This window comes from Balaenoptera physalus (assembly GCF_965194825.1).
Source record: "Balaenoptera physalus genome assembly, chromosome: 5".
In the NCBI taxonomy this organism is placed as follows: Eukaryota; Metazoa; Chordata; class Mammalia; order Artiodactyla; family Balaenopteridae; genus Balaenoptera; species Balaenoptera physalus.
Genome location: NC_138884.1, coordinates 47,561,189 through 47,584,172, shown reverse-complemented (window position 1 = coordinate 47,584,172; position 22,984 = coordinate 47,561,189). Strand labels below are relative to the sequence as shown.

Below are 22,984 nucleotides of genomic sequence, written 5' to 3'. Positions count from 1 at the left end.
TTCCTGTAAACTGGTAGTTAGACCCAGAGGCTTGATTTTTGTGGGGTTTTTTGTTTTGCAAGAATTCTTCATAGGTGATATTGTGTGCTTCCGTCAAGAGACACATCATGTCTGATAGTCTCTTTTTTTGACCTTGATAGCTAGTGATGGTCATTGCCTAATGCACTGCTTTATTGGGCAGGGGTTGGGGGTTTACAAGGTTTCAGAGGAAATTGTTTTAGTCTCTTAAACAGAAGTTTTATTTTTAAAACTTGGCTTTGTGTGTATGTGTGTGTGTGTGTGTGTGTGTGTGTGTGTGTATGTGAGTGTGTGTATGTGTCTATATCTAAAAGTTTTGCTTTGAGCTTTGAATTCTTGGATGATTGACAACAAAGAATATTTAAACTGTCTCTGAGCAATGAGTTGCATCCTTGAGATTTATCTCCTAGCACGCATAGCCCTCTGAATTGTGGAAGTGTAGTCCTCCAGTGATAAAAAGCAGCAAACAAGATATTGCCCTCAGATTCGTGGTGGTAATGCAGACCAAAAGATGAATCCTTTTAAAATAGCTCTAGGATAACAGTCACACTCTTTGTAGGATAACTATTTGCTTGACACTGTTTTTGTTAAAGAGTAAGTAAAGATCTGTTTTTGTCCCTCCCCTCCCCAATCACTACAACTAGGATTATTGGCTCTCTCTTCTGTTCAAGAAACTGGTGGGCACCAACGTGTTAATGGCAAGTGTGAAAGGTCCAGACAGAAACAAACTTCGAGTATACCTTCATTGCACAAACATCAACCAGTAAGTGTGTAAGACACCCTTTACCAAGCAACGAGTTTTAATTAGTAAGCACACAACTTCCTACTCTAACACCCTGTTGTCTTCTATCTATACAGTGGGTCTAAGGTGTGTCATTGTTCTTTATTTCTTTTCATTCTCATAGTGATATGGTGCCAGAGTCTAGCTAAAAAAAAAAAAAAAAAAAATACGTTAAACATAGGCATTTGCGGTCCAGCAAAGATTTGTACAATGATTTAATTATCACAATCCATAATGAAAATATATCCTGAATTTAAATAAATAATGATACAAATGAAACACATAAAACTAATTTTGTATGAATGATTAATCAATTGAATGACTATGAATGAATAAAATATGAATATGAACTCATATGAATGAATAATTACATGAATATACTTATCCCTTTGCGTCATATCTGATTAATAAAGAAGAAGAATTAAAATGAGACCAATAACAACAATAACACTCATGTTTTCAAAAGTTTCAACCCAGTTTCTGGAGTTGAGAGGCCATAGAGATTTTTGTAGTCCAGTATTCTGGCCTTAGGTAGGAAAAATGTTCCTAAATCTGAGATTTTTCTCTTTTTAGTTTCAGTCTGTCTTTCCTAATAGAATAATATTAAAATGCTAATTCTAGCTACAAAAGCTACACACTGTTTCCAGTTTCAGTGAGTGGGAACTCTGTTTCTGGTGAGTGGGCCCCATTAGGAATAAGTGGGGGAATGGTTTAGGTGGAAAAATTATGAAAAGTGTCAGTAGATTTAATTTTCTTATTTGTTTCAGTCTTTTCATAAGGTTAGGAAAAGCCTGGGTTTATATGCTTTATATTAGGAATTCACATGAACCCTGAAAATTTCCATTTTACCATTTAACTTTCCTATGTTTGAACATATATGGGCTGACTGGCTTCCTCACAACGCAGCCTAGCAAAGCAGCAAAGATCTCAAAGTGCTAAAGCCCAGAAAATGGCAGTGTGAAGAGCAATATTTTTATCATGTTTTCAAAATAGGACCACATCAGTAGTCTAATATTATCATAAATGGAAGGATACAAAGAGGGCCCATCATCACTATAGATACTAATACTTAGTATTATCCATGACTATATTTTTAATCAACTATTCAATTGCTTAAATTAGATAAATATTTTTATTGAGTTAATCTATTTGCTTTTAGCCCAAGGTATAAAGAAGGAGATTTAACTCTGTATGCCTTAAACCTCCATAATGTCACCAAGCGCTTGCAGTTACCACATCACTTATTTGACAAGCAAGTGGACAAATACCTCATAAAACCTTCAGGACCCAATGGCTTATTTTCCAAGTGAGTAATTTTCTTGGTTCATTTCAAACTTTCACCAAAAGTGAATTTTATTGGTGTTTGTCAGAATACCATGTGTTGATAGGGAGCAAAAAAAAAAAAAAGTCAACTATTTCAAGTTCTAACAATTCTTAATATTCAGGAAGTTATGTATGAATACATACTAATACAAGTGTGATTCATTCAGAGAGTCCAAAGCGGAAGGATGGGACCACAAACTAGCAGTTATCTTAGGGAAATGTTTTCATTTCAGAGCAACTTGATGTATCAAGATCCACTCAATGCATTTAGATTATTTGCTCCAAAAAGACATAATTCTTGGTAACACTGTCACTAAAACAAAAATACCTATATGTAATTGCTATATAAAGGCATAGGAGTTGGTGTAAAATATTATATGGCACGAGCTGGGTGTGAGTCTCTTATGGTATCAGCGTAGTTTTTTTATTGGTTAGAGTAATAAAAAAGTGGTCAGAAATGTGCCTTTTAGGTGAATTATTTAAAGTTGGTTCTAATACATTTTACTTATAAAAGCCTGTCATTGAATATGTCTTACAAAAGCCTGTAATCCAACAGAATACCCAAGAATGACCGTAAGCCTTGAAGAGTTAGGCACACAAACGTTGTAAGATTTCTGTCTAATATGTATTGGAAGGAGACTTCCCAAGTGGTCCAGTGGTTAAGACTCTGTGCTCCCAAATCAGGGGGTACGGGTTCAATCCCTAGTCAGGGAACTAAAAATCCCACAAGCTGTGCGGTGCAGCCAAAAAAATTAATTAATTAAAATAAAAATTCATTGTGTGTTGGAAGGGGCTCTTTCCATCATGACTATTCTCACATTAAAGCATAAAAAATTGAGATTACAAAATTCTTACTACCTCCTCCCATCTTTGCAAATGCTCTATGAGTGATGTTTTCAGTGACAGCATCAGAACCTGAAAAAGTACCATAAACATGCTTTCTCCAAAGTCCTAACCCCCACAGACAAGCATTATTAACACTGGGCACCATTACTTTATTTTTTTCCCTATCCTTTATTTTACTATAACTGTAATTATACAACCTCTAATAGGAAAAAGTGAAGGGGAACCCACAAGTTTCCCAAAGTATCTTTCCATATATAGCCTTTGTAGACTTCTAAATGGGCTGCATGTTTTATAAAATGCTATGGTTTACTTATTTTCCTACTGTTTAAACCTTTTTTTTTTTTCCCTGTTGTAAATAATGCATATTTGGATAACAGACACTTTTCTCTATTTGGGTTTTGACCCTTTTTTTTTTTTTTAATTTTTATTTATTTATTTATTTTTTATTTATTTATGGCTGTGTTGGGTCTTTGTTTCTGTGCGAGGGCTTTCTCTAGTTGTGGCAAGTGGGGACCACTCTTCATCGCGGTGCGCAGGCCTCTCACTATCGCGGCCTCTCTTGTTGCGGAGCACAGGCTCCAGACGCGCAGGCTCAGTAATTGTGGCTCACGGGCCTAGTTGCTCTGCGGCATGTGGGATCTTCCCAGACCAGGGCTCGAACCCGTGTCCCCTGCATTGGCAGGCAGATTCTCAACCACTGCGCCACCAGGGAAGCCCGACCCTTTTTGAAGTGGCTAGTTTTAGCATATTTCTGTCTGAGGCTGATAAGAGAAAAGCTTGTCTGAAGTAGTTGAATAATAGTTGTAGAATTAGAAGTGTCTTAAGAGATCATTTTAGATGGGTATCTAAGGCCATTCAGCTCTGTTTGATTCCTCCTCTGTTGGATCTCGCAGCCTCTGCTGGCGACTGCTCTCTGTGGCAAGGATAAAGTGACCTCTAAGCCTTTCACCTGCTGCTCTTAGTTCTATTCTCTAGAACAGAGGATGGAAACTATACCTCATGCCTGTGGACAAGCGGGTTTAAAGGATTTTTTTTTTTCTCTTTTTCTGGTAGGGGAGGTTGGCATACGTTCCGTGTTAATTTTTATTTTTAATTAGTTGTCAATGTTGTAAAAATTAACAACTACTAAAGTATCTGGATTTCTAGCTTTTCTTTGAAAATGGGTGCTCTGGCAGCTCTGGGATGTTTTCCCAATTCGATGGAGTTGAACCGGGGTTGTTTCTTTTAGACAGGTCATTCAGCTTTCTGTTCTCCTTAGTCCCCACGTGACCCTGCTGTCTCAGGCCTGTCCTACTGCACTGGCACACGTAACTTCCTTGGCCCTTGAGGACATTTGAGTTTGCTACTGTTAATCTGGAACAATGCTGAATGCCTCCTTTTCTCCAGAATAACTCTCAAGTATTTGAAGGACAATTGGACTGTCTTCTCTCCAGGCTAAAATGCCCAGTTTCTTCAATGATTCTTCTCTTTGCTATATTTATCAGACCCTGTTGCATTCTGATCACATGTTTCATGCTTTATACTTGGAAAATTGGTGAAATTGTGCATAATGTTTTGTTACCCTAAGTTCTCTTCGATGAGTATATATTACTTATATTTTTCTCTCTTTAAAATGTTGCAAAAGCATCGCAGGTAAGTTTGATGAGTGCACAGTCTGCACACTTGCTCACGCTAATGACCTCAGAGGGTTAAATAATAATCACCTTTAAAAAATTATTTTTTACTTGAATAACTTGTATAGTGCCAATAGAAGGTCCTGCATAGTAAGTTTTTAATAAATATTTGAAGTGAATATATGTTAACATAAAAACAGTATTTTATAGTTATCTCACATAAATTTTGCCCAGCATCAACAATTCTGCCAAATCTGTTGCTTGCTAATTCCTTCTAGCTCTATGTATCTGAAACGTGACAAGGATGTCTTCTATTTCTTGTCATCGTGTTACTGACTTAAAAATATAAAACAAGATACTACCCTCAAAAAAAACCCTACCCTCATTTGCCAGCCTGATGAGGAAATATTCTGCATGCTTTAAGCTTACACTCAGTATATTGATAGCATCCTTTAGCTATATTTATAGGTGATTAAACAGTATAGCCAGATGGTTTATCTTGCCCATGTTTCATCATCTTAACCCAGAGCAGCATTAACTTACAATGATCAGACTTACCTTTAAACTCTGTGGCCTCTCCTAAAGCATTTCTGAAACTTTTTTGTGTACCCTTGTAATGGTCTTCAATTTCATGCAGGAGAGGTCTTACTACCACCATTTAGAGATGTTATCAAGGCCTGTTTTTGTCTGTGGTTTCCTGATGATGGTCATGGTGTTTCCTCCCACACCCTATCCAGGAACTGCTGTGATATAGGTGCTAAGACAAAGCTTGGGTGCATGTGGGCTGAGTGTAACAGCTATGCAAGCTTATTAGCCTCCAGCACAGTCATGGTTATCTTGTTACATCTTTAGGCACAGAGCCCAGAGCTGGGCATTTAACCAAGGTTAAATGGAAATCAGTTTTTCTGCTGACTGATACTTAGGATAGAGTGTGAGAGATCTTTAAAAATGAAAACTTTATAATAATGTTAAATTGGAAACAATCAAATGTCTAACATTAGACAATTAAGTAAATAAACTAATATGCTCATACAACTGAATCTTGTGCAGCCATTAAAATGATGTAGTGGATGAATGTTTAATGGTGTGAACAAATGTTAGGATGTGTTACAAGAAAAAGAATCAAGTTTTAAGAGACTATATACTGTATGCTCATTTTTGTCTAAATGAAAACATCTATGTACATACATACATAGAAAAGAGATGAAGAAATATACATTAAAATCTTAAAAATGGTTATGATGAGTTAACAGGTTGCTTTTGTTATATTTATTTATCTGAATAATAATGATGATGATAGATAATACTTTTACAGTGCTTACTGTATACAAGGTACTGTTACATATATTATATACATGACATAGATAAACTCTGACAGCAATCTAAATTTTCAACAATAAAAAACTTTTTTTCATATATAAAAATTTCATAATGTAAAAAGCATTTAAGAAAAAGATAATAGAGATAAAAGCATCATTTGGAATTATGGAAGTAACTATCAGCAGAACTAAAAGCAGACTAAAGCTTTTCTTCATAAGCTCTTGTTTATATGAGATTTATTGCTGTAAGCATGTATTAATTTGATTTAAATAATAATAAATATGCATAAGAAATAACACTTGTCCTTAATTTTTTTCCATTTTTTGACTCAGTTTTGATTTTAAATTCCGACAGTGAGATGCAAAGAAAACATATTTTTTTTGGAATCTGTGGTTTAGCTAAACAAAATCATTTTTGCTTCACCACAGCAATATACATTCTACCAAAATAGCTTAACAATTTAAGAAAATGAATGCATACCTCCTGGGAAAAGGGGAGTAAGAGGGTTTATGGACATAGTTACAAGTGGGAAATTGACTGTCATTTTGTATGTTAAATTCATGAAATTCACATTCCATTCTATATATTTGCTTTATACAAAAATGTTTTCAATTTCTTACCATCCAAAAAAATGCTGCAGATCCAGAAGTATGTCATTTTCGTTCTTTTTATAACTCCATCATCTTGCCTAGTATGGATTACATATGTTCCATTTTCTGTAAAGGGCCAGATAGTAAATATTTGGGGCTTTGCAGGCCATATGGTTTCTGTCACAACTGCTCAACTCTACCAGTGCAGCTTCAAGACCATCTAGGTCAAATACCTAACTGACATAGTGTTCAAATACAAATTATATAACAGAAACTGCCACAGAAAAAATTTTTGGTCTTAAAAAGATCTCACGACTTTTATAGAGTAGGTGGAAGACACACAACTTGGCTAACTTGGACGTATCTTTCCCCTTTGCAGATCTGTCCAGCTCAATGGTCAAACTCTGAAGATGGTGGATGACCAAACCTTGCCAGCTTTGACAGAAAAACCTCTCCGTCCAGGAAGTTCACTGGGCCTGCCAGCTCTCTCATATGGATTTTTTGTGATAAGAAATGCCAAAGTTGCTGCTTGCATCTGAAAATGAGAGACATATACTAGCCCAGAGACTGAATTTTTCAAGTGCATTGATAAGAGGAAAGCAAAACTCAGGCTGTAGGAAGGCGAGCAGATGCATTACAGATCAATTGGTGACTGCTTTAGGGCCACTGGGACATTCTCAGTGCTAGATTAACACAGTATTTTGTTCTAAGTAGACCACTGTTAATAGTAATACCTAGTTCCAAACACTATGTTTGTATTCTGCATGTACTATTTTTATTTAAGATTATTTAAAATGTATATAAGTACTCCCAATACAGCCAGGGGGCAAGTAAGTGAAGGATATATTATTAGTTTTAAGAAAGTGTTTAGTTGTTTTTATTTTTTTAAAAAAACAGTTATTAGAAGATTGTCAGATTCTTTCCTCCATATGCTTTCCTCCTATAGGGCTGCTGTCAGAAAAAGTTTACTACCACAGCCTTCAAATCATCTATAAAAGAGAGACAATCTCTTTGCAGCTTAACAGAGAGCTAAATTCAGCTGCAGCTTCACTTCCCTCTGTTCTGTTTGTCTCTGTCAGCAACACCGTGTGAGAGGACAGATGGTTAGATGTGATAGCACAAAAAAAAAAAAAAAAAAAAAAAACCATTAATGGCAATTTGGAGGGAAGGGATTATGTAAACTTCAAATGAAATAAAAAATGACTGTAAGTGAAATTGATTTACCAAGAGGAGAAAATTTAATTCAATACATTGTAACCATCTGTTAATGTTTACCTTTAATCTACCTTAAATTCTTGTTTTAGTTGGCTGCAAGTAACAGAAAACCCTGATTCCAATGGCTTAAACCACCACACATTTATAATCCCACATAACAAGAAGTTCAAGTAGGGTGGGCTCCACTGCTCAGTATGTCATCAAGGAATCGGTTTCATTCCGTCTCTCTGCTCTGTCACCTTTAGTATTGGCTTCATTCTCAAGCTGGTTTCACGATGGCTGTAGCTATCCCATGGGCCCATTCAGACCTGGCAGCAGCCAGAGAAAGAAGATGAGCAATTTTTTCTGTCTCCTTCATAGACTTTTGAAGTATTGCCTTTCTCAGAGGTTCTCTCAGCAAAACCCTCCTCATGTCTCCTCGTGTCATGGTCGCATGGCCATTCTCCCCAGTCACGGCCACCATCAATGAGATTCCTCCAATTGTCTCCTAATAATCTTTTGGAATGGAGAGGGTGTTGGGAAGTCTATAACACTGACCACTACTGTTCTGTGCTTTTATCAGTAACAGAATGTATTATTTTCTCCTGTGTCTTAATTCTTAGAAATATAATTCTCCTTATATTTATGCCTGCTATGAATATTGTCTCAATTAAGTACATTTATAAGGAACTAAAGCTGAAATTTAAAGTATGGATGCTTTAATACCCTTAAATTTTATATGTAAGTGATTTTTATATTTTCACATTTGAAATAAAGTAACTTTTATAACCTCAATATTGCATGATTATTCTTTTTTTTAATTTATTTACTTATTTTTGGCTGTGTTGGGTCTTCGTTGCTGCACGTTGGCTTTCTCTAGTTGTGGCTAGCAGGGCCCACTCTTCGATGCGGCACGCGGGCCTCTCACTGCAGCGGCTTCTCTTGTTGTGGAGCATGGGCTCTAGGTGCGCAGGCTTCAGTAGTTGTGGCACATGGGCTCAGTAGTTGTGGCTCGCGGGCTCTAGAGCGCAGGCTCAGTTGTAGCACAAAGGCTTAGTTGCTCTGCGGCATGTGGGGTCTTCCCGGACCAGGGATCGAGCCCGTGTCCCCTGCATTGGTAGGCGGATTCTTAACCACTGCACCACCAGGGAAGTCCTTGATTATTCTTTCAATAAAGCTTAAGCCTACAGATCCCTTGTTTCCTTCACCACTTTGTTTACACCTCCTACCTTTATTTGTCCTTTCAGCCTCCCCCATACCGACTTGACCTTGAAGAAAAGAGATCGTCAGGCACAAACACGATTTCCTCCCTCATCATGTAGATTCAATCATGATCAGGGTTCGGTCCTGTCTATTTTTCTTTTCCCTAACCCCTCTGCCACTTAATAAATTCAAGGCCCATTTTTTCACTTGTATTATTGTAATAATTTCCTAAGTGTTCTTCCTGACTTTGCTTAAAATTCTTAAATTTTCCTTAAATTTGCTTAAAGTTTGCTTAAAAATTAAAATGGCTCTCCATTTCCTATAGCATATAAGGTCCTCCATAACCTGGCACCTGCTGTTTTCTTCAGCCTCAATTCCTGTTCCTTTCCCCATGAGTTCTGTTCTCCCACGCACACATTGGTTAAGCAGTCTGGACATACAGCCTCTTGTACCTTTTGCTCCTGTAACTTTGGTACTGCTCCTTCCGCTCTCCACCTGGACTCTGCTACCTCTCCTCTCTATGTGGCAAACTTTTATGTTTATTAAGACCCAGCTCAAACAGCAGTTTCAACGCCTCCCCTATCATTCAAGTAGCTTTAGTCCTATTCTTTGCTCCTATGGCAGTTTGGACATTTACTGTGCCACTTATGATACATCTAAATTGTGTCCATATATCTTTCTAACTTGACTCTAAGCTTATAAGAAAGAAGTTCAATATCTTAACCATCTTTGTATTCCCTATGCTTAGCATGTTGTCTGGCACACAGTAGCCATTCAGATGTTTCCTTAATGACAGAGAAGAACGTTCAAATTTGAAACTAGCTTAGGTAGTTTGATTTTGAATATACAGAAAAACTGAGTGATGCTTCAAATCTCAAAAAGTATTGCCTGATAACTTCAAAAATTTTTTTAAAATTATCACTAGAAAGCTTTTACTGTGGTGGGTGGTTATATGAAGAACAGGGGCATAGTTATGTGAAGAAAGGAATGCTCTCAGTTGTATATTAATGAATATTAAATGCATTATTAATAAATAGGTTTTTTTTAACTTTTTTAGAGGAAGCTTCTTGCCTGTCACATTAGTGAGACTTTTTGAGCCCATATGATTTCCTTAATTTATTTAATCAATCAAATATCTTTATTTTCTGCAACTTATTATATTGGCTCAGAATTACATCTGTCTTTTAGTTTGGCCCTTGTGATTCACCTCATCTACATGATAACGGGAATTGCCAAGTCCTGCTGTGAAACTTGTATGTTCAGGGCTTGTCAGTTCTGTAATTGCACCCATTTTCTTTTTTAAAACTTCTGACGTGTCTCATCAACCTATTGAAACACCTCATGGTTGATAAGTCTTTTAATTATCCTTCTAACCAGAATTTTGATGACCAACCAAACTAACATAAATACCCATCTATTTTATCTGATAATGCAATACAAAATCAAAGCAGTAGTATTCAAAATTAAATGGTAGTAGAATAAATAATTAGTTTCAAGTGTAGAAGAAAATATTACCGATGATGTGCAGACCAACTTACATACTGTGTGCCTTAGAAAAATATAGTGTGAACATTCCCGTACTCACTCCATCCCTGGGTCAGAGATTTGTGGTTTTCTTCAAGGATAAGGTACTCCTGTCTTCTCCTTTTCCAATTTTATACCATTCTCAATTCTACAGACTTATGGATTAGAAAGCCCTAGAGCAAGTTAGATACTTAAATATTTAACAGTATTTTTTAAAAATCTTCCCTATCATTGTCATTAAACGCTGTAAGTTTCTTTTTTTATATAAATTTATTTATTTATTATTTATTTTTGGCTTACTTGGGTCTTCATTGCGCATGGGCTTTCTCTAGTTGCAGTCAGCAGGGGCTGCTCTTCGTTGCGGTGTGCAGGCTTCTCATAGCAGTGGCTTCTCTTGTTGCGGAGCACGGGCTCTAGGCGTGCGGGCTTCAGTAGTTGTGGTGCATGAGCTCAGTAGTTGTGGCACACAGGCTTAGTTGCTCTGCAGCATGTGGGATCTTCCCGGACCTGGGCTCAAACCCGTGTCCCCTGCATTGGCAGGCAGATTCTTAACCACTGCGCCACCAGGGAAGTCCAAACACTGTAAGTTTTTATAACACCTTTGATTTAAGTTAAATTCGTTCCTTACTTTTATATATTTGATGATAGTCACTAGTTTTTAAATTGGTTCTTAGGTTACTTTATTAAATGCAACTTACATATTTATTTCAATTCCCATAGACCTTTCAAAGGACAATAATAAGGCTACTTTATCTGATTCTGCAGCACTCCAAAATTAATAAGGCAAATTTGCATATTTAACATATTCTTCCTAAACACATTTTTTAAAAATTCTTATATATCAAATAAATCACGCACAAATTTAGTAGATCAAGTTCCCTAAGCATTTCAACATCTTAAAAAACAAACAACAGTGATAGCAAACCTATATAAATACAATTTGTAGGGCTTTCCTGGTGGTGCAGTGGTTAAGAATCCGCCTACCCATGCAGGGGACACAGGTTCAAGCCCTGGTCCGGGAAGATCCCACATGCCGCGGAGCAACTAAGCCCGTGCACCACAACCACTGAGCCTGCACTCTAGAGCCCACGAGCCACAACTACTGAGTCCATGCGCCACAACTACTGAAGTCCACGTGCCCTAAACCCCATGCTCCGCAACGAGAAGCCACCGCAATGAGAAGACCGTGCACCACAACGAAGAGTAGCCCCCACTCGCTGCAACTAGAGCAAGCTGGCGTGCAGCAACGAAGACCAAACACAGACAAAAAAAATAAATTTATTTAAAAAAAAAACACAATTTGTACAAAAATGTCATTTTCTCATGCCAAAGTTACAAATTTACTCCTCTAGCCAGAGTTAATATAATTACCAATTCAGGTCCTCTACACCAAGTACGGTAACAATTAGCTTTTGATTAGAGAGTCTAGAGACAGGATATAGAACCACTAGTGTGTTGGGTTCAACCCCTTCCTATGCTTAAGTATCAGATGTTGGGGGTCATCTAAAGCAAAGGCTGAGACAAGGACTTGGGGTCCAGTAGTTTATTTGGGAGGTGATCTCAGGAAGCAGGTGTGAGAGATCAGGGAGAGTGAGACGGAGGAGAAGGAAAAGCCAATACTGAGGTTTGTTGTTGAATTTGCTGCAGTAGGCAATGAGAACTCAGTTCCACCAGTACCACTGAGAAACATGGATGCCTTTCATAATTTTTCTCTTATTATTCTCATATTTCTTAGCAGCTATCATTTTATAATAATTTTCATAAGGAACACCAACTTCACATAAAATAGTTTTAAGGCCTGAAGCATTACAGTTATTGATTCTACTATTTAAGCTCCAAAGGTACTTTTTCAAATTTATTTTGATTTTTATTATTTTTTATTTTATTTAAAAAAATTTTTTACTGGAGTATAATTGATCTACAATGTTGTGTTAGTTTCTGCTGTACAATGAAGTGAATCAGCTATATGTATACATATATCCCCTCCCTCTTGGACCTCCCTCCCACCCCTCCCATTCCACCCATCTAGGTCTTCACAGAGCACTGAGCTGAGCTTCCTGTGCTTTATAGCAGGTTCCCACTAGCTATCTATTTTACACATGGTAGTGTATATATGTCAATCCTAACGTCCCAATTCGTCCCACCCCTCCTTCCCCACCATGTCCACATGTCCGCTCTCTACATCTGCATCTCTATTCCTGCCCTGAAAATAGGTTCATCTGTACCATTTTTCTAGATTCCACTGCTGCTCAACATCACTAATTATTAGAGAAATGCAAATCAAAACTATAATGAGGTATCACCTCACACCGGTCAGAATGGCCATCATCACAAAATTTACAAACAACAAATGCTGGAGAGGGTGTGGAGAAAAGAGAATCCTCTGGCACTGTTGGTGGGAATGTAAATTGATACAGCCACTAGGGAGAACAGTATGGAGGCTCCTTAAAAAACTAACAATAGAACTACCATATGACCCAGCAATTCCACTACTGGACATATACCCTGAGAAAACCATAATTCAAAAGGACACGTGTACCCCAATGTTCATTGCAGCACTATTTACAATAGCCAGGACACAGAAACAACCTAAATGTCCATCAACAGATGAATGGATAAAGATGTGGTACATATATACAATGGAATATTACTCAGCCATAAAAAGTAACGAAACTGAGTCATTTGTAGAGACGTGGATGGATCTAGAGACTGTCATACAGAGTGAAGTAAGTCAGAAAGAGAAAAACAAATATCGTATATTAACGCATATATGTGGAACCTAGAAAAATGGTACAGATGAACCAGTTTGCAGGGCAGAAATAGAGACAAAGACATAGAGAACAAACGTATGGACACCAAGGGGGGAAAGTGGTGGGGGGTGGTGGTGGTGGGATGAATTGGGAGATTGGGGTTGACATATATACACTAATATGTATAAAATGGATAGCTAATAAGAACCTGCTGTATAAAAAATAAACACAAAAAAATTGAAAAATAAAAAAGAAGAAATAAACATAATAAAATTTTAAAAAAGAATCTGCCTGCCAAAACAGGGGACATGGGTTCGAGCCCTGGTCCAGGAAGATCCCACATGCCCCAGAGCAACTAAGCCCGTGTGCCACAACTAGTGAGCCTGGTCTCTAGAGCCCATGAGGCACAACTACTGAGCCCGCATGCCCCAGCTACTGAAGCCTGCACACCTAGAGCCCGGGCTCCACAACTAGAGAAGCTACTGCAATGAGAAGCCCATGCACCGCAACAAAGAGTAGCCCCCACTCACCCACACGTAGCAACAAAGACCCAACGCAGCCATAAATAAATTTATTTAAAAACAAACAAAAAAAAAGAAAGCAGGTTTAGTTAACCACAAAACCAAGCAGGCTTGCTTAGCAACAAAACCAGGCAACAGAAACATGAGACATGCCCCAAAACAATAAAACAATGGTGGAATGAGACCCACATCCTGCCCAGTGAGCTCAGTACGTTAATGATCCCTAGGACATGCTCTCTGCACACATAAAAGACAATAACTTACAGAAAGGTGCTCATTGTACAGAGACCTGAAATACTTTTTTACAGTCCTGGCTTGACCATGTAGGGACAAAAAAACTCCCCTGCCCAACTTGGAGGAGGAGCTGATGATGGAAGCATGACGTCTACTCAAAAATGAAGAGGAAAGTGGTCTTTTCCCCCTCCCCACTTCTCCTTTGATTATAAAACTGTAGCCCACTAAGTTCTTGGGGTGTTGCACTCTCTCACCTGCCCGCTTGTAAGCCTCACAAGCGTCCTATTCTAATAAATCACTTCTTATCTATCACTTTGCCTCTTGCTGGATTCTTTCTGCACCGAGACATAAAGGACTGGGCACTTCAGAGCCCCTCCGGAAACAATACCTATTGGTTTCAGATGGCAACCGAGGCAGGACAGTGGTAAGATAAGAAGGTCTGGGGTCAGGTCCTAGAAGAGTCATGGGACGCCACGAGCCAGGAATATTGGGGAGGACACTCCGCCGATGACTGCCCGTTTTAGATGGGCTGATCAACCCTAAATACTCTGGGGCTCTGATCAGGCACCTAGGTACAGGCCAGGGGACAGGGAACTGGAGGAACTGTGGCGATCAACATGGATTGCCATAGAAAGGTGGCATGGATGTTTAGATATGTGGAAGGGATCAGGTGACAAGGGAAATGGTATATAAAAAGGAAGAAACTTTACTGTTTGGGATGCTTCTGACAGGATTTGGCAATCTAGACTTTTCTTCTTAATTCTGAGACTTTTCTTCTACATTCTATGTCTATCCCTGATTAAAACTCAAGTCTATGTGTTTCTCCCAAGGCCTCTCGCCTTTTGAGCTGGCCCACACTCTGTCTGTGGAATGTGTTTCTCTCTAAATAAATCCACTTCTCACCTATCACTTTGTCTCTCACTGAATTCTTCCTGTGATGAGACATCAAGAACCTGAGCTTCATTAGGTCCTAAAGCCAGGTGTGTGATCTAAGTTACAAGACCGTGGGTTCAAGTCCCAATCTGGGTTTTAGCCAGGTTCAAGTCCTTGCTGCCTGGATTCAAGTTGCAATCTGAGTTACACAGTGTTACTCCTAAATGAGAAAACTTAAGATAGATGAAAAAAAGCTGTAAATTAAACAGTCAGGGCTATGGGAAATCCATGATGGCCACTTGGCTCTTCCCGGCTCCCTGGCAAACTCCATTTTTTATTTAATGGGTTAAAGCCCTTCTTGGCTACAAGGCTGATGCCCTCACAATTTAAAAAAAAAAAAAAAAAAAAAAAAGGTTAAAAATGTGTTTTTCACTTGGGGCATACTTTTTACAATTTTTAGTAATCAGGGTAACCATTTTATTGAACAAATTATACAAACCTATGTGATCAATTATCCAGACTTATTTTACAAACAAATTAATTTTAATTTGGCTATATTTGGTAAAAATAAGGGTAATTTTAAAGAAAAAAAATTACATTTTAATAGATATAAAATTTTAGTTTTGCTACTTAAGGTCCGTATCTACTGTCTAAAACTCACTTTTCAAATAGCTCTTTGTTGCTATGTTATATTATTGTAAAGCTTAATTGAGTTATTAAGAAGGTATTTTAAGCTTGTTTCTAAAGCTGATCATTGTAATCTATTTTTGGATGAAGACTAGATGCCCATAATCTATAACCAGGGAATTATACATACTAAAAAAAAAAAAAAATGTAAAGGACTGTGTCCAACCTAGATAAAAGGCCTCTTATCAGGTATTCTTAAGTACATCATGCCCAAGACAACTGAAGGGGATCAACTTCCAAGACTTAAGGTACTTTTCCCCTAATTACTAGAAGTGCCCAACGGAGGACTTCCTGAGCCCTGATGTCAGTCTTCCCCTCCCTTCAGCCCTTACAAGTGCTGACCCTTTATTCCAATTTGCAGCCAGACCAGTTCTTGCTCACTGTCAACAGCACTGGGGACACCTTCTGTACTCTTCCTTTGCGACAATCTCTCGGGCATTAACACCTGGTTGGGAGACTACTTTGGAAGGGATAACATCTAAAGTTGTAAGTACAAATCTTAATTAAACTGCATGGTGGATTTTGACACGGGAAGAAAACCTTTGGATGGCTAACTATTGCTCTGTTGAAAGCTGCTATAGCCATGGAAATGGCTGCTCCAACAAGGGCTATCTCACAGGTGGGAGCCGTTGCTCCAGCCGAAGCTATTATCCCAGGGGAAAACCCACCCAAGGGTGAGGAAAGACGTCCTTTTATCCCAAGCTACCCAATGGGTCCATTGTCAGCCTAGTTAGCACACGCAGCAGCGTAAGTTACCAACCAACTGCCCCTACGGTTCTGACTCCAAGAGAAATTTCTGATAAAAATCAAGGAACAATAAGAGTTCATGTGCTTTTTTCAATGTCCGATCTAAGTCTGGCAGAGGATAAGTTGGGAAGTTTTTCTGAGGATCCTGAACTTTTCACAAAGGAGTTTACTGGGTTAATGAGATCTTTTGATCTCACCTGGGGGGATTTACAGATCTTATCCCACTGCTACACCCCTGAGAAAGAACAGCATATACTACTGGCAGCCAGAGCCCATGCTGACCAAGTGGCAGCCCAAGCCCACGAGGGCCATACGGTACAGCAGGTGGGAAACAACGCTGTCCCCGAAGCAGGTCCACAATGGAATGGCCAGATACATTTTATTGGTAGGGATGATGGGACCATATGATTCATTGTTTAAGAGGGTATGAGAAAGCTTACAGTGAAACCCGTCAATTATGAAAAAGTGAAAGAAGACCAACAGGGACCAGATGAAAATCCTGCAGTTTTTCAAGGGAGATTAGTGGACGCTTTTAAAAAGTATACAAATGTGGATCCCTCCTCCCCTGAGGGAGAGGCCCTTTTGGCTCTGCATTTCATAGCCCAGTCTGCCCCAGACATCAGGGACAAAATTCAAAAAACAACTGCCGGTCCTCAGATCCCTATGAGTGATTTGCTCCAATTGGCTTATTCGGTTTTCAATAACAGGGATGTGGCCAAAAAGACTGAACGCACCCAGAGAGATAAACGAAAAGCCCAAATGATGATAATGGCTTTGTCCACTCAGCGACCACCAAAGGGGAGGCCAGGCTTTCTAGGCCAATTTGGCCATAGCAGACCGTAAGGCCCATGGGTACCCAGAGAAAATCAGTGTGCCCTGTGTGGACAGAAGGGACACTATAGGAAAGATTGTGATTGATGTGCCCTTTGCAAACAGCCAGGAAATTGGAATAGGGAATGCCCCAGATGCCAGAGAGTGAGGGGGGCCCCTTGTCCTTTGATGGTTTCACAATCAAAGGACTGAGGGGGTCCAAGGCCCAAGGTAGCCCTGCCTAAAATTACCATCTACATAACTAATGCTGAACCTCAGGTGGTCATTGAAGTGGTGGGCCACTTGATAAAATTTCTTACAAACACTGGTGCAACCTTCTCAGTCTTAACATAAAAGGTTGGAAGCCTTAACAACCATAAGAAATAAAGAAGGGAGTATCAGGAAAGAGACAGGAACACACTTTCCTGGGACCCCTTTTGTGCAACATCAATGGCTGGTCGTTTCTATATTCCTTTCTGTTCATGCCTGACTATCCTATTTTTTTAGTGGAAGAGACATATTAACTAAGTTAGGGGCCACTCTGTTTCTCAAGGGACAAGGAAGGCACCCTTATCACCAAATGATATTAACAAGAAATAAAGAAGAACAAATTAAATCTATAACTGAGATAAAAGACTCCATAGACCCTAAAATATGAAACACTGACGTTCTAGGCCTAGCCAAAAACAAACAGATTGAGGCCTTAAGTGACCCTCTTCCAGATTTAGAAACTGTTTGGGAAAAAATGGTTTGGATCTTCAAAATCATGGTTATAATCTCCTTTAATGACTCCTTTAATGCTTAATTTCTTTTAATTTATATCTTTTCATAGACTCATCCTCTGACGCTTAACATCCAAGAGGGCTTAAAGGATGATGCTAAGGAAAGTGACATTTGTTTACAGTTCTCCCAACAGAGAAGGGACAGTCAGCCAGGTGTTTTACTCCTTCCCCAGGCAGGCCTACTTCCCATCTCAGCAGGAAGCAGTTAATGATCAGTTGTCACCCCTTACTCTCTTTTAAGCATAAAATGGTAAACACCTGGAGGGGGGAATGATCGGGACAGAGTAAAGGGACAAAGCAGGTGATTAAATAGTTAATCAATCCCACTAGGGGATTGTAAGTAGAAAAAATATGGGAGACCCCTGTAAGTTAATGATTACTCAAGAAAGCAGGTTTGCTTAACCACAAAACCAAGCAGGCTTGCTTAGCAACAAAACCAGGCAACAGAAGCATGAGACATGCCCCCAAACACTAAAACAATGGTGGAATGAGACCCACATCCTGCCCAGTGAGCTCAGTAAGTTCATGATCCCTAGGACATGCTCTCTGCACACATGAAAAACAATAATTTATAGAGAGGTGCTCATTGTACAGAGACCTGAAATAATTTTTTACAGTCCTGGCTTGACCATGTAGGGACAAAATAACTCCCCTGCCCAACCTGGAGAAGGAGCTGATGATGGAAGCATGACGTCTACTCAAAAATGAAGAGGAAAGTGATCTTTTCCCCCTCCCCACTTTTCCTTTGTTTATAAAACTGTAGCCCACTAAGTTCTCGGGGTGCGGCACCCTCTCGCCCGCCCGCTTGTAAGTTTCACAAGCATCCTATTCTAATAAATCACTTCTTATCTCTCACTTTGCCTCTCGCTGAATTCTTTCTGCACTGAGACATCAAGGACTGGGCACTTCAGAGCCCCCTGAAACCACGCCTATCAGTTTCAGGAGGACTGTCTACAATTCCAGAAATCATGGCAGTGGTTACGGGCAGATGCTGTTTTCATTTAAGTTTCAGGGTAGAGAGTATGCCCAAACAAAATAACAGACTCAGAAACTCAGCCTTCATCTGCATCTCCCACAAAACCCAGCTCCAAGGCTCTTTTCCCCACCAAACACAAAAAACACTCTGATGGCAAGTCTGATGATTGCTCTACAGTAATGAGCCCACCAAGGGAGCCAGAAGAGGCCCAGCTCCCAGCTAGAAGAGGCACTCCCATTGAGGGTAACAATGGCAGGACAAGGTCTAGGACTAGCACTGCTGCATCAAGCTGCAGAGCAAGGTCTGGCTACTCTGGAAGTTCACATTTTCTCTGTGTCTCCCCTGAGCTCCATTCATCAGAGATAGGACCACATACAGTATTCTTATTCCTCATTTAAATCTCCTTAAAATGATGAAAAGCTAAGGTGGGATATTTCCCTCAAATCTATAGAAATACGCACTGACAGGCTTCTAAGAAGTATAACTAAGAATCACATCACATAGATAATTTCTACTTTGGGGACAATTTAAGTGCTTGATATGCCTGCAGAAACACATTGTTCCAAAGGCCAAGGCAATGTCTACTGAATTTGAGTCTGAGATGTCTTTGTTGAGTTTGAGAATCCAGATGAAAAGACATCGAAACTGTTAAAAGGTAAACTGAGGCATGTTAAAATTTTTAAGAGTTTATTTGAACATTTATCTATTCAAATGGTCCAGAACCAAACTGGAAGTGGTTAGGAACACGCCTCGGACAGGAGCCAGGGAAAAGACATGTGAAGAAAGTGTGAAGCAAAGAAAAAGAAATTATTTGATTGGCTATAGCTTAAAGCCTAGTTGGCTATTTGTGACTAGTTATCCTTAGCATTCTGATTTCCTAACCTTGAGGCAGTTACAAACTTAGATTTGGGTTTGCTTATTTAGGCTGCCACAGCGTAGAATCACATCAGTCTAACGCCCTCCTCATTTAATTAATTTAAGAAACATATGGAGGAAGATGGCTGTGTGATCAGGAGGCCCCCTCCAACAGTGCTGACCCTTGGCCTAAACCTCTTATCTGTCCCCCAGCCACACAAGACACCCTATGGAGACCCATATCCCCAGAGTACACTTATCCTAGGGCCAATGCAGCCTCAGAAGCTCCTTATAGCCCTCCCTTGAATCAGGGTTGCAAGAACTCCTGCCTCTCTGTAGCAGACCCCAACCAGGAAAATACTGTCATGTTTATAACTGGGGGAGGATAGGTAGGAAAAGCCCAAGCCAGAAGGCTGGATCAGCAAGGGCTGCCACTTTAGAACTTTCCTGATCCCCAGAGGCAGGCATCCAAATCTTTAACTGAAGTGCTTATCTGATGTGAGTCTATTTGTTTTGGCTGCAGAAGAGTGGTGTCTCTGGGTTACTGTTTATCACTGCCCTCCAGTTATGTGTCCTTAAAAGTGAGCTCATCTGTTTCCAGCTTCTGAAAGAGTAAGTTGCAAAGTCAGCTGAACAAGTAAGCTTCAGGATGCTACTGCTTTGTCTCGTCCTTGGAGCATGTCTTTTATTTTCACATAAAATATCCTAAGTTGAGTCTAGGGACCTGATTGCAAACATCTGCCTGTTAGTCTGTCTGTTACTTTAAGAAAGGAAGAAGTTTATGCAGGTAAAGTTTCTATTAGGACTAGAATTGGTATACCTTTAAGTCCCCTTCTGACTCCTATATACATATACATATGTATGTATATATAAAATTTATATATGGAATATATATTTATGAATATTTGTATATTTATATAATATTGCCATATAAGAAAAATATTTAGTTTTTGTCTCTAGTTCCTGGCACAAAGTTCCTAAAATCCTTGGAACTTCCTGAGTGGCGTCTTTTCTCATTCATAAGGAGCCCCCTTTGAGCGCACCAGAGTTTATACTAATGAGGGGACTTTTGTAAAGTCCCAAAGAATGGGGGCTGGTTGCCAGAGAAACCAACCACCTGATTAGTGGGTTGGAACTTTTAGCCCCACTCAGATCTCCAGGGGAGGGAGAAGGACTAGAGACTGAGTTCAATCACCAATGGCCAGTGATTTCATCCATCATGCCTATGTAATGAGGCCTCCATAAAACCCCAAAAGGACAGGGTTCAGAGAGCTTCAGGGTTGGGAAGTAAGTGGAGGTGAGGGGTGGAAGCTCTGTGTTCTTTCCCACATACCTTGCCCTATTTATCTGCTCAACCTGGCTGTTCCTGAGTTATGTCCTTTTATAAAAAACTGATAATTAGGTAAGTGAAATGTTTCCTAAGTTCTGTGAGTCACACTGGCAAATTAATCAAACTCAAGGAAGGGGTCTTGGGAACCTCTCTCTGATCTATAGCCAATGTAGGGGAGCAAAAATTTGTCACCCCAAAATGTGTCTCTTTGACATGGAGATATTTTTAAGCTGGTTGTTTTTAAGAAACAAATGGCTCAGGAAAAGCTTTTACCTTCTCCCCTCTCCAACTGCCTAAAAGACTTTAGAAAGAGGATCTGTTCCAGGAAGGAAGCTATCACCATAGATAACTACAGTATAATGTGAGCTAGGTGTGGTAGACAGGGAGGAACCTAGCAAAATCTGTTCATTAAAATTCTCTCTGAGTCCTATTATTTCTGTATGGTCCAGCAAACATTTGTTTACCAAACATTTGTTCTTTTCATTCTTTCATTTCTTTCTTTTCCTTTGAAGTCCCAGGCCCCTACCCCTTCTCCTTAGTCCAGGAGACCATATATACCTCATTTTACCTGACTGTCTTTGGAGGCTCTCCTGTTAGGATTCCCCATATATATGTAATTAAATTTGACTTTCTCCTGTTAATCTGTCTCATGTCAATTAATTCTGAGACCAGCTGGAAGAACCTAGAAAGGTAGAGGAAAACTTTTTTTCCTCCCCAACAATGGTAGGTCAGAAGCACAGGTAACAACCTGGACTTTTTTTTTTTTAATTTATTTATTTTACTTATTTATTTTTGGCTGCGTTGGGTCTTCTCTGCTGAGCGCGGGCTTTCTCTAGTTGGGGCGAGCAGGGGCTGTTCTTCGTTGAGGTAGTTCAGTAGTTGCAGCACACAGGCTCAGTAGTTGTGGTTCACGGGCTCTAAAGCACAGGCTCAGTAGTTGTGGCGCACGGGCTTAGTTACTCCACAGCACGTGGGATCTTCCCGGACCAGGGCTCGAACCTGTGTCCCCTACATTGGCAGGCGGATTCTTAACCACTGCACCACCAGGGAAGCCCTGACAACCCGGACCTGTGATGGGCTTCTGAAGTGGGGGTCAGCGAGCTTACAGAACTGAGCCTGCAACCTGTGGGCTCTGATGCAAACTCCAGATAGATAGTGACAGAACTGAGTAAACTTATAGGACACTCCGGGGTCGCAGAGTTGCTTGATGTGTGGAAAATCCACACGTCTGGTGTCACAAGCCAAGTAGTGTTGTAGTAGAATACTGAGAGCAAACGCGGACGGGAGGAAGTGTGTCTTTTCCTTTACAAATATAAAACGAAATTTCCCAGGGCCTTGATGCTTCTGTCTACAACTGAACAGGCTGTGAGCTAGTTTTGTAAATTTATTAAGGACCACCCCGTTGCCACCACCACTGGAGACAAGATATCACAGAATCACTGTAGAGGTTTTAAAGAAAGGCGCTGAAATACTAACCCAATTCCCTAGAATACTAAAATTCAAATGAGAGACTTGCCCATAGTCACTCAGTAAGTGATTAAATGGGATAATACATGTAAAGTGCCTGTAACCGTGCCTGGCACAGAGCGCTATCCAGAAGTTGGCTATGATTAACCCCTTCGAGCAGATATTCTAGCTGCAGGCCCATAGCATCCCACACACTCGCTGTTCTGGATTATACGAACTGCTTTGAATTGATAATCAAGTTTAAGGTTTTCCCTTGCGTAATGCATGTCTGTTAACTCTGAGTACGATTTTAATGTACATTCTCGGATTTGGCCGCTTGGTGCCCTTTTAGCTTTAAAAAGGAAACACCGCAAATCAGTATTTTGGGTTCAATAAGTTTTTCTCGGTGTTTTTTGTTTGTTTGTTTGTTTTCCTGTTACAACTGCTACGTATTTTGATAATAGGAACTCCTTTACCTGAAGAACTCCCTTACAGGTCACGTTGACCGCGATCCTTCCTGTTTCACGTTACTCGAAAAGCTCCGACCATCTGGTCATCCTG

At 39.7% G+C, this 22,984-nt stretch overlaps 1 protein-coding gene across 3 annotated transcripts in view; it reads left to right on the top strand.

Annotated features, from left to right (window-relative positions):
* Window positions 1–8,327, top strand: part of HPSE (heparanase) — a 33,738-nt gene extending 25,411 nt beyond the window's left edge. For all 3 annotated transcript variants that reach the window (XM_082463648.1, XM_082463647.1, XM_082463646.1), the window contains 3 exons: window positions 663–781; window positions 1,959–2,105; window positions 6,871–8,327. In XM_082463648.1, coding sequence (XP_082319774.1) covers window positions 663–781; window positions 1,959–2,105; window positions 6,871–7,030 — 426 coding nt within the window. In that variant the 3' untranslated portion in view covers window positions 7,031–8,327. The remainder of the gene's footprint in view (window positions 1–662; window positions 782–1,958; window positions 2,106–6,870) is intronic.
* Window positions 8,328–22,984: the final 14,657 nt, after the last annotated feature.